General features: G+C 39.5%; 3 protein-coding genes across 4 annotated transcripts; 2 read left to right on the forward strand and 1 right to left on the reverse strand.

Moving 5' to 3' along the window:
- The first annotated feature begins 389 nt into the window (after window positions 1-389).
- Window positions 390-4098, forward strand: LOC124207385. 2 transcript variants are annotated; one of them, XM_046604805.1, is made up of 6 exons: window positions 390-644; window positions 750-1153; window positions 1216-2744; window positions 2822-3545; window positions 3615-3914; window positions 3981-4098. In XM_046604805.1, exons 1-5 carry the CDS (start codon window positions 507-509, stop codon window positions 3880-3882), a joined length of 3063 nt encoding a protein of 1020 aa, XP_046460761.1. In that variant the 5' UTR covers window positions 390-506; the 3' UTR covers window positions 3883-3914; window positions 3981-4098. The 2 variants fall into 2 exon arrangements, with proteins under 2 accessions (XP_046460761.1, XP_046460760.1); XM_046604804.1 differs by having other exon boundaries at window positions 3615-4098.
- Window positions 4099-4202: 104 nt separating this feature from the next.
- LOC124207384 lies at window positions 4203-12272 on the forward strand. The gene is made up of 5 exons (XM_046604803.1): window positions 4203-4523; window positions 8784-8796; window positions 8871-9274; window positions 9336-10930; window positions 10991-12272. The coding sequence occupies exons 1-5, from the start codon at window positions 4399-4401 to the stop codon at window positions 12073-12075; spliced, it is 3222 nt and encodes a 1073-aa protein (XP_046460759.1). The 5' UTR covers window positions 4203-4398; the 3' UTR covers window positions 12076-12272.
- Window positions 4995-7779, reverse strand: LOC124207387. Its single transcript, XM_046604806.1, has 3 exons — window positions 7568-7779; window positions 6946-7457; window positions 4995-6861 (listed from the first exon to the last, which is right to left on the reverse strand). Exons 2-3 carry the CDS (start codon window positions 7411-7413, stop codon window positions 5548-5550), a joined length of 1782 nt encoding a protein of 593 aa, XP_046460762.1. The 5' UTR covers window positions 7414-7457; window positions 7568-7779; the 3' UTR covers window positions 4995-5547.
- Window positions 12273-12557: the final 285 nt, after the last annotated feature.

Consider the following 12557-nt stretch of genomic DNA (forward strand, 5'->3'; position numbering starts at 1 on the left):
TGATTTTTTATGTGACTAATTAAAAGAGATTTGATGTCTAATTTTAAAAAGAGCTCGTTTGTGTAGGAAAAATGAGTAGTGAATCGTAAATGAGACACATCTGAAGTTAATTAGACCTGAATTAATCCCATTGCCTTTTGCATAAGCTTTGCGGCGCCTTTTTGGGAAACCGGAAAAGGTCTGTAGCAACTTTTCCGTTCCTGAAATATGAACTTATTCTCAACTCATCATTCCTACTTATCTATTCATCTCTACGTCTAAATCAACTCTACTCATTTGGTGTATTTTATTTGAGTCATTACAAACAACATCTTTTTTTGAAAAAGCCGCCACATGAATCAGCCACCTAGTAGAGGAACTTCGAACTGCTTAATCGAAATTGGCTGATTTTCGTCTGCAACTGCGTCGTTCTCGCGTGGTCACATTTCGGTCTAATAAGCTGGTGCGAGTGTGACTTAATTCTTTTATTTTGTTTCATCAGATAATTACTTGGATTGGTCAAGAAAATGATAACTACGGTTAGACGTGAGCTGTGTAGCCTAAACCGTATGGAATATACCCCTTTTGGAAACACACGAGCTCGAAACGTTTTTAAGGATTTCTGGTTTGGAGGGAATATAAATGACGCGAATGAAGTGACAAAGGTATTTGTTTTGTCACTAATAACTATTGCTCCATTTCTTAAATATGTAAAGACTACACAGTTTGTACTGACTAACACCAATTTATTCTTGATATTTTTCATTTAGGTTCTCTTTTTGGGTTGTGGTGATCTAAGAAATACCTTTCAAGCCATAGCTTCCAAGCCTCCTAAAAATTTAGAGATACATCTGAATGATTTGAATCCTTCTATTTTGGCTCGAAATATCATAATCTTAAAAATCATTTCAGCACATGATTTCAATCCTGATAATGTTGCAGATTTTGGTTTTCTGTGGGATGTGTGGTACAATATGGATTGGCCTGAAGAAACCAGGAAGAGGTTTCTTTCTGTTGTGAAGGAGTTGACGAATGAGAAATTACCAGAAAATGTCTCAATTCCAAACAGTTGTCACTTTGAGCAGTTAAAGAATTTGTGGAGTAATTGGAATTCTGTTTCTTCTCAAAATAAAAGCGATTCTGAATCACTCCTGCAAAAAAGCTGGGGACAAAGGTAACTTCTAACCAAAGTACTTAATTAGGTTTATTTAGACATTCTTTTAATTTATTTATCAGGAATCAGTGCTGCATAGATTACTGGGAATTCTTGTATCAAGGATATTTACCAGAGAAAGCACAACTGGAAAATTCTGACCTTTTCACTTGTTTTGTAGATGAACATGCTTTGCAGTTTAAAGATCGTGAATGTTTTATAGGATTGCCTCCTTGTGTTCGAGAAAAAATTTATGATGAAGTGCTTAATAACTACAGAAACGGCAGCAGCCGCCTTCAAAATAACGACCAACCAGTGTGCGTTAACCCAACTATGCTGAACCCCGAGACCCATGATTGGAATCTCTTCTGCTTAACTCCGTTTGAAGGTTATCTGCCAATGGAGAAAGGAGAGCTGATTACTTCAGTTGAACAAATCATGACCCACTCCTGCTCCGAAGTACTTAAGAGATTGGTGTCTTCCTATCGCAGCCGAATTTCAACAGTCGAAATCGTTTTCCACTTAGGGGAAGCCATAGAACAAAGCTATTCAGACGCAAACAAGTTTGACGTCATCGACTGCTCTAATTTCGTGGATCATGTTGGGTTAGCCAATTTAGTTGTTGCATGCAGCCAAAAGTTGTCGGATAACCCAAATGCAGTTTTTTATACCGAAGTAGTAACTGACCGTCATCATTCGGCCAACACAATCGTTGAGACATCCCTTTGTGTTCCATTGAGTTTGATTCCCACTATTTACGGGTTAAGATTGGCTGACCATGTTGAATTAAGGGATTCTGCCGTAGATTACTTGCGTTGCAATACCCCTCTAAGAGGACGTTCAGTGAACCTCTGCTGGCAGAAAGTACCACCCTTTCAGAACCTAAAATTGGTCCCTTCTCCTGATATAAATCGATGTCTAACAAAACTAGCCAAACTCTGCCATCTAACAACATTTCCTAAACATGCCTTTTCAACAAGCAGTACTGGAAGTGAAATCTACTACACTCCCTTAACATTCAACTATATTTTAGATTCAATGATTAAGCGACTGGGACATGATTATTGGTTACCTCAGCTTGAAATCACTCCCCAATTCAGTCTGTCAAGAAGAATTCTGGAGGATTGGAAGAACGGGAAGAAAATGAAGAAATTTTCTGCTTTTGTTCAGCACATACATATGTCTGCTGTCAGCAAAGATACTACCCCTCTACTTCGGCTAGTTATTGTCCTTTGGGCTTCTTATATGCTTAATCCCGTCTTATCCGGACCTGATGTTCACTTTATCGACAATTTTGAACTTGGATTGAAACATTCTTCAAAAGGAACAGCAGTGGAGACGGTGTCGTTTTTACTCGCTCACGATCATGGTTTTGATGAAACGTACGCTGCGATTGTATTCAATGCTTTGACTGGATTGCCATTCCTATTCTTAGAGTCTTTTGAATCAATGCGGGTAGAGGAATATAGTGTACCGTACCCGATTGATCAAAGCAAATCTCAACTTCCACTGGATCCTAATGAAAAAATGTACATGAAGGTTGAAAGTTGTATCGAGTCAGAAGAACAGTACACCCTTAGGATTGCCATTGAATGTGATGGAAATGTTTCAGGTGAGTAACGTTACATTTAAATTGGTATACAACTACGTTGCTAGTACCCATTTGTAATCTTTTGTTTTTTTTTACAGGATTGAAGATATCCACTAACGAGCAGGCCCCCTGCGAATCCTGCCATGACGTCACAGTTTCATTGACTCTACCCAGCAAAATCAAACCATTGTCATTAACATTTCCATTTCCGATCCTTACGAAAAATGTTCAAGCGACACTCCATCGAAAAAGTCGACATGTCGATTTGTTGTTGAAGAAATCCCTGATGGAACCTTGGCCATGCGAGTTTCACACTAAAAAGTCAAAATGGATAGTAGACGATTTAGTTCCCTGGAAAAACGAGGGACTCACCTCTGAAGATGGATTCAAAAATGTGGAACAACATGTGGCCAGTCAGTTTTTATCTAAGGATATCAATTTAAGCCATTTTCTTGATCCAAATAATTCTGCATTGGATAACTTGCGCCTCAAGCTTATAACATTGATGTCCGGTGTTGCTGAGTTCGTCAGTTACGGTCGAAATGACGATTGGTACCTACTGAAACTCCATCGGCCCCTTCTTACTTCCCCGATGGGTAGCCCAATTGTGTTGATTACGGCTCTCGATGACAACCACACGCTAAAATTTGGACAGAAATATTTTACGAACAACCCAAATGTGCCTAAAGAAGTAATGGATCAATGTAAGATTTTCGCGAAAGTTTTTCCACTTGACGCACTTCAGGACAAATTGGTATTGTACGCCGAGACCGAAGAAGAGTTTCAATTGATTCGTTTTCTCCTGCGTTTGAACTCTACTAGGTAATTGACTTACTTGCTTACTTAAACTTTGTTTCTACATAACTGATTTTCTGTTTACACACAATTCAGAATCGAGCCCAGCAAATGGCAGAAGGAGAATATTCCTCTAGGAGGTAGCAGTCCTTGGCTTGCTACTTTCCTTTCGCCTCTCTACCAGGATTCTGTATCGACGGAAAGCATCAAGGATGAACCAGCTGACGAGAAATGCTGTGCCGTTTGTAAGAAAATCCCTGACAAGTTGAAGCGTTGCAGTCGTTGCCGTTCCACTTTTTACTGCAGTGTCGAGTGTCAACATTCTCATTGGCCAATGCACAAACCCATTTGCAAGAAATTGTAATTTGGCCAAAAGTTCATCCAACAGCTTAATCCGTGAGTTTATTCTGAGTTATTGAACTGGTCAGTTAATTGATTGACCTGTTAAACTTAAAAATACAGATATTGTTGTAATCAAGTGCGTCGCTGCATATTGCTGTGTGGAGTTTTTATGTGTCATCTAAACTTTTTTGTATTGAAAACCAAGAAATTTTAATAAAATCAACTTTTAAAAAAATAAGATCGAGTTGTAAAAACTGCAGAAAGTGCAAAATTTAACCGAGTTACCAACATTCATCCTTTGCCGTCTGGAGCGCTGTTACATCACAACAAATAGCGTTTGCGTTTTCCAGTATTTGCTCTGCTTTTGAAACGATCAAACGATAGAAAACGTTTTGGAATTTTGTTACAACAGACGCAATACCTCTGTGGCAGTACTGTAGAAGAAAGCTTCTTTGGTCGTGTTTGATAATAGTTATTCGAATCCAAGTTTTTTAAAAGAAGTTACTTAACCTTAGACTAAATCAAAAAGTGAAAGGAAATGATTGCTCCTACACGATGTCTTTTTCTGGAAAATTGTCATCTATATTACCCATTTGGAAACACTCGAGTTCGAAACGTTCTGAAAGATTTCAATAACAAAAGCTTTGGTAAGAAGACTGGCAGGGTAGAATCTATTGCAACGAAATCTTTCGTTGCACTAACTAGCCATTTTGGCTATTGCAACGAAATCTTTCGTTGCACTAACTAGCCATTTTAGCTATTGCAACGAAAGATTTTGTTTTTTAAATAGAAGAAGGAAATAACCATCATATTAAATCGAAAAACAATTTTTTTTTTTACGAAATTTGACTTCTGTCATGCTGTGCCACTTCGACCCATTCCTCCTTCATGCTTCGACTGTGGCGCTGATTGATTTTTTAAAATATTTTTTTTACATATTTTATTTTTTTCATATTATGCTTCAATTTTTTATGCTGTGATAGATTTATCGAGTAACCATCAAGTAACCTTCATTTCTAACAACTTGTACTCTTAAAGGGTTACCATCCAATTTTAATTTTTAACTTTCGACATTCTATGTTTTTCAATTACTAGGCAGACTGTTAAGACACAAATTATCAGAGAAGAGTTTTGTCAGTTTGAATACTCGCGTAGAGTGTATATTTAGACTCCTGATTAGCATAGGAGATAAGTTGTATATCAGTCTTACCAAATACATCAATTCAATTCACACAGTACTTCAACACACTTGTTCTTTGTCACACGATCCACACAGAAAGAGAAGGAAGTATCTTTTAACTTCTCTGAATCAACGTCGAGAGCCACAGCGTCATTCCACCGACGTTGTCTTCAATGTTTTCTCAGTAAAACACAAACACTGCCATCTAGTGCTGAATGAGTTCAACACAAACCTCAACACTCTCTCTCATTCAGAACTCAGATAAAGTCACCATCAATATAAACACATAAAAATGATTGAAGATTAATTTTGACATAAACGATAAATCCAAGTGTTTCATATCTCAAACAAGAACAGAAACTTTGATTTGAAAAATTGAATTCAGTTTACACAAAATTCTCAATCGGCACAGGATTCAACAGCTTAATTTAACGTATCTCCCCATCGAAGTTTAATCCCCACGTACACCAATTTTCTTGAGCAATCACTAGCAGCAAAATATTCCGATTACATGGTAGATGTGGCGACAACGGGTTGACGTTGAGAACACCAGCTGATTGCCCTTCCGTTAAGAGCGAGAATGTATCCAGTGGTGGTCCGTTTTGAATCCGCATCCCCAGCGTGGTCTACGTCCGAAAATGCAACAACGGTGGTGTTGTCATGGCCCTTACTGCCGAACTCGAGACCATGGTAGCGTGTTGTGCCGAGGTATTGAAGAATACGTTTAGCAGCTTTCCAGTGGATTATGGTAGGATTATGAAGGTGCTGAGCAAGTTGACTTGCCATGAAGATGACGTCTGGTCGAATTTCGAGTCGAACTTTGAGAGCCGCGTACATGTTACTCCCCACGAGTTGGCAGTAAGGAATGTGGTGCATAGTAGCGACGGTAGCAGGAGATGCTGCAAGGCGGACGTCAGTGAGAGGAGCAAGAGTAGCTTCAGCACGATATAGAGTCTCCCCAAACCGGGATGCTGTTAGAATGGTCGTCTTGTTTCGTTTGATGATAGCTTGTAGGCCAGAGAAAGAAACTGTAAATCCACTCTTGGTTAAGCAACCAATAGAGATGAGATTCACGCCCAGTCCAGGAACAAACAGAACTTCTTTAACTTCACGAAATGTAGACGAATCATCAACGTGTCGGACAAGTCGCATAGTCCCAATTCCACGGGCATAAAGGACAGTACCACCAATTCCATTCACAGGCCAGCTATTGTCAGCGATAATGCGTAGATCAGTTAACATGGATTCATCACCACTCATGTGCCTAGTTGCACCAGAATCAAGATAAATGTCCTTCGAATTCTTAGCTGTCAAGCAACATGAAGAGATGAGGGAAAAATCGACTTTCTTCCCGGATGAATTAGTTGTGTCCCGATCATCTTTGGGCCGTTTGTAGTGAAAGGAGCTGGACTTGGTTTTCTCGTTTTCATTGGAAATACGAGTTCGACATTCGAATTCAAGATGGCGGTCTTTCCCGCAGTATGAGCAAGAGACAAGATCCCGATTGATTTCGCTACTCATGTGCCCTCTTGACTGGCCTCTTCCACCACGAAAGTGTCCTCTTCCACGTGAATCGTTGCCAAACAGAGCAGAACTCTCAATGGAATTGTCAGGGGGTCCTGTGTCTGAATTCAAAATCAATGATCGAGCATTTGATTGTCCTTGACTGTTGTTGAATCTTCTTTCTTCCCCAACAATGCGAGCACGCAGTGCTACCATTGTTCTATCAGCGTCAGGGAGATTGTCCCAAATGGACGTCAGATTGGCAAATCGTTCAGGAAGGCTACACAAAATGGTAGTGATGAGGTGGTGTTCTGACACCTAGATTAACCAGAAATGGAGATCAACAAAGACTGCATAAGACACAACTCAGAAAACAAAGTGATAAAGATATGTATCAGTTACCATCACTCCAAGATCATTGAGTTCAGCGGCTTTGGATTCTAATTCAGTGATGTGAATCATGATATCTTGGTTGTCGACTGGTCTCAGATTCATGAAGTCTCTGTGTAAGAGATGTTTGTTGTCTGCAGCCCGTTGAAGATATTGGGTTTCCAACCGAGTCCACATGTCGTAGCTAGTTCTACAGTTGAGAAGTGCCAACTTTCTAGTCTCATCACAGCAATTGAATATGAGAAATCTGCCGTAGCAATCAGTTGTCTTCCATTGATTGATCAATTCCTGGTTGGTGACTACACGAAGATCTCCTTCACCAGCAAAGATTTCTTGAGGTTCGTTGTCTTCTCCTTGAATGAATTGTCTCAGTTGTTTGAGAGTAAACAACATTTCCATGTTGTGTTTCCACGTAGTGAATTGAGTTCCATCAAACTTTCTTAAATGCTTTATAGCATCCAAAGAGTAGTTTTGAGCCATTCTGATAAGTTCGTTAACGGTATGGCGAAATCTGGGCCCATAACCTGTTAAGACACAAATTATCAGAGAAGAGTTTTGTCAGTTTGAATACTCGCGTAGAGTGTATATTTAGACTCCTGATTAGCATAGGAGATAAGTTGTATATCAGTCTTACCAAATACATCAATTCAATTCACACAGTACTTCAACACACTTGTTCTTTGTCACACGATCCACACAGAAAGAGAAGGAAGTATCTTTTAACTTCTCTGAATCAACGTCGAGAGCCACAGCGTCATTCCACCGACGTTGTCTTCAATGTTTTCTCAGTAAAACACAAACACTGCCATCTAGTGCTGAATGAGTTCAACACAAACCTCAACACAGACTTATGCAGATTTGGAAGACACTCAACAGTGTACCACTATTAGCCTACTCCTGTACATAAATTCATTATACTTTCATCATTAAATAAGGCAGAGTAACTTAGAACTGGGGAAGCGTTGTTGGTTCCATCTTTCCCTTGATTCTTTACAGCTGGATTTCCCCCCTCCCCTGCTAACCTGGAAGTTTTTAAGGTCGTCGTGAATTTAAGCCGGCAAACGAACTTTGGCAAGCACTGGGAAGCAGGAGGGAAAAAGCTAGCTCTTGTCGATTTGTCGGTCGGCTCAAAGATTCAACACTTCCCCATTCTACATTTCCCTGTCATGATGAAAGTAAACTTCATTTAGTATCTGGTGATGGTAGTCCACTGAGGTCAGACTGTGATAACATCTTCCCAATGTGCATGTAATGTACAAGAAAAAAGTTGAGTAATCGAACCGAGGTTGTACCTGCCGGGAATGGCCAAATCATAGAAGAGAGTCCCATTGCAAAGAATTTTGAAAATAGAAAACGTCAAATGTTATTTAATTATTTTAGATTAAAATTTGATGGTAACCTAAAGGGTACAACTTTTTAGCACCATCAGAAATATAAATTATAGCCTACACACTGAGACAATGTCGAAAAGAAGGTTACTTCATGGTTACTTGATAAACCTATCACAACATAAAATTGACACATATTACAAAAAAATATGTAAAAAAAATTTTCAAATCAGCGCCATAGTCGAAGTCAAACAATTTCACAGAATGACAGTTTAAGTCGAATTTCGTAAAAAAAAAAGAAATTTTTTTTTATTTAATATAATGGTTTCCTTCTTCTTCTTATTATGTTTAAAAAATAAATCTTTCGTTGCAATAGTCAATATCTGTAGTTAGTGCAACGAAAGATTTCGTTGCAATAGCTAAAATGGCTAGTAAGTGCAACGAAAGATTTCGTTGCAATAGCCAAAATGGCTAGTTAGTGCAACGAAAGATTTCGTTGCAATAGATTCTACCGACTGGCAGTACACCTACTCAGGTATTTGTTTAACATGCTTTAGTGTCTTACTCTTTGCTTGTTGACCGTATATTCCTTATTAATTATTCAATTAGGTTCTATTTCTTGGATCTGGGGACATGAGAAACACACTTCAGGCAACAACAACTGAGCATGTCAATAGTTTTCACTTCCATCTCAACGATAATTGTCCATCAATTCTGGCTCGCAACATCATGATGTTGAAAATTTTATCAGCTCAAGATTTCGATCCCAATAAGGAACAAGATTTCAGCTTTCTGTGGGATGTTTGGTATAATACTGAATGGCCAGAGGTCACTAGAAAAAGATTTCTCATTGCTTTAAATGAGCTGTTGGATGACAAGTTACCAGAAAATGTTATTGTTCCTGATCCGATGCATTACAAAAGTCTGAAGAAAATCTGGAAAGTTTGGTACACTATTTCTTCAAGAAACCAATCAGAATCTGAAATGCTATTGTGTAAAACCAAGAAAAAGAGGTAATTCAATTTCAATTCAATTTTTTAACTTCTATCTAAATTTGAAACATTCACACTCTAGGTCTGAAGTTATTGTGACATCGCATGAATTGGTCATGTCCCCCCCTCACAATTCAGATGAAAAAATAACCAACACCGCAGCTTTTTCTAGAGCAGTAAACGAGATTACCCAGAATTTAATGAAGAGATATATGATAGAAGAAATGGATGACTCCGTGGGGCGGATAATTGAGCAGGAATTTCAAGCGTTTTACGAAAGAGGCAGCTGCCGACTCCAAAATGAATTGAAAACGGTGTGTATTAATCCGACGTTTCTAAATCCAGACACCGAGCAATGGCAAGTCTTCCACTCATTGTGCCCTTTCCGTGGGTATCTTCCATTATCGCAAGAAGAAATGATAACGTCAGTTAAAGACAAAATTCTTCTACCAACGTGCCAAAAAATCCTTAAAAACCTTGTGGCATCCTACCGCAGTCGTATTGCAAACATCAAAGTATTTTTCTACTTGGAAGATGCCCTGGAATTTTGTTTCACGAACGCAAACAAGTTTGACGTCATCGACTGTTCTAACCTCGCAGATCATATTGGACTTGCTAATCTACTCAACGCTGCAAGTGGAAGATTGTCGAATAATCCGGGAGCCGTTTTGTTTACTGAAAGTATGGATTGGGGCGAATTCGCTCCTTCTGTGGAGATGTACGTCGAACATGTTCTTTGCTGCCCTTTGAGCATGATCCCCACAATTTATGGATTGAAACTGAATGAGCACGTGGAACTTGGATCTCTGTGTCTACCTAGTTGGTATTTCGCCGCCCCGCCCAACCTTTCCTGGCAGAAAGCAATTCCTTTTCAGAATATTGTTATGTCTCCTTCCTCCACTCTTACGGATTTTTTAAACCAGCTGGCCCAGAAATGTTTCGTTAGCGAGCGCCTTCCAGACAGCAGTCGGGTTTTGAGTCATCGAATGGCAGCGTTAGAGAGGCATTTCTCTCCGTTAACATTTCACTACATCGTCAGTTCCATGACACAACGCCTTGGAGGAGATCACTGGTTCAAAGATGCTCACCTATTGGAAATTCCTGCCGTTTTCAACATCACAAGACGTACAATGGAGGCATGGGAAAAAGGCCAGGAAATTTTGAAGATGACAGCAGAAATCCCAATCAACTCTATTAACGGAGATGCCTTAAAGATATTAATTCCGCAGTTGGGTGCACCTACTTTTCGATTGGTTCTCGTGCCTTGTAGTGTGACGTTTGACAACCATTTCATTCACGGAATCATTCGCAAGTATTCCAATACCACCTTTTCCAGTTTGAATGAAGCTCACTTCATCGACAATTTCTCACTACAAATGAAAGAAAAAAGCGAGAAAATTGTCGCTACCTTTTTAATGGCGTCTGATCACAACCTTCCTGAAGTGTACTGTGTATATGTGATTGAAAGTGTGAATCATTGTCCTGTGCTCAGTTTCGGTTCTCTGAAATCCATGCACACTGAAATGTTTCATCTTCCTTACACGTTTCCTCATCAAACATCTTCCCCTGTTGTTGTTCCTCGTCCTGGAGCATCGTTGATGAAAGTCGCCAGCTGTATCGAGTCCGAGGATCAATTCAAACTTAAGATAATCATCGACTGTAACCAGAATGTTTCAGGTAAACTTTTCTGCGTTTTCGCCAAGCCAGTAGTTTAAATTCTTTTTCATTTGATTTCAGGACTAACAGTTTCCACAGACCAATCGGAACCTTGCCAGTCTGCCCATCAAGTTACTCTATCTCTAAAGCAGCCTTCCAAAAGAAATTCTTTGACTTTGTCATTTCCTTTTCCTATTCTTGTCAACGAAATCAGCGCTACTCTTCATCGTACCGACCGTTCTATTGATCTGGTATTAAAGAAAGGATTGTTGGAGCCGTGGCCGATTGAGTTTCAGTCAACCGATGAATGGAAATGGAAGGTTGATTCTTTGAAACATTGGAAAAATAATGCGAGCCGTTACATTTCGGAATTTGTAAGCTCCACCTCGTTGGAATTCCATCTCAAATCGCAATTCAACTGGGATTTAAAATTGGACGATCCAGGAGATGTATCTCCATCAGTCATAGAACCTTCCCAGTGGAACTTGAGGGCTGAGCAATTGAACAAAAAAGAAGCTTTGCAAACTTTCCGGAATAGGTTCCAGTCGCTTCTTGTTGACCCAACTACAAAGGATCTCGAATATTTTGGTATTCAACCAACTGGATCGTCAACTACGGATTGGTGCATCATGGTTTTAATCCACAAGCCCCTTCTCACATCTCCTCTGGGCAGTCCGATTCTATTGTTGACTGTGATTGACAAACTGATGGCCAATATCCTTAAGAAACAAGGGAAGTTGAACGAGAAGACATATACGAAGGAATACAGCAAAACTGTCAAAAGTATTACAGGAAAAATGGGTAGAGTAATATCTGTTGAACCCTACGAATTGCTGCTATGGAACTTCATCTTGAGACTCAACTCGACTAAAATCGTGCCTGGTTCAGAGCAAACAAGACACCTTCCTTCGGGAATGAACAGCTCTTGGTTGTTTGCTACCTTCATGTCTCCGCTTTATGCCGATGCTCCTGCTAATCCAAAAGGCTGCACCAGTGCGATGTACTCTACACATCCGAAAATTGCCGACGAAAATTGTTGTGGAGCATGCAAGAAAGTCCCCCAAATTCCGAAGCGTTGCAGTCGCTGCCGTTCCATCGTTTACTGCAGTGTCGAATGTCAGCGCAGTAATTGGCCGCAACACAAAGTGCTGTGTAATCGCAAGTAGTAAAAACAAACCAGCACATCCCGTGAAGTCCGTTCTTGTTCAATTTTTCATTATTAATTTTGCGGTAAATTTAATTTTTCATACCACAATCTTATTGGAATGTTGATAAGCAAGTGTTTGATTGTCGCTGAATGTTTTTTCATGGAAATTGGTATAAATTGTTTCAATTAGAATAAAAGCTTCATTCAGAAAAAGAATCTCGTGATTACAGTACTGAAGTTTGATATTTATCCGAACTCGCGCGGCAACAGCAACAGAGTGACCCTACTTTTTCAATGAGTAAACAGAGTCTGGAGTTTAGAACGTTGTACAACTTAGTGAACTATAATAATCTATTAGCTTTTAACCTTGTGTCTGTGTAATACTTTCTAAATCAGGCCCTTTTTGCGAGTTGCAAACGAATTGTTACTTGCACGTTTCTTTTAGCTAACGATGGCTTTGTCATAGCCTTGCATCATTTTCAGCTGTCAAATTAGTCAGTT

This window comes from Daphnia pulex, chromosome 11 (assembly GCF_021134715.1).
Source record: "Daphnia pulex isolate KAP4 chromosome 11, ASM2113471v1".
NCBI classification, from domain to species: domain Eukaryota; kingdom Metazoa; phylum Arthropoda; class Branchiopoda; order Diplostraca; family Daphniidae; genus Daphnia; species Daphnia pulex.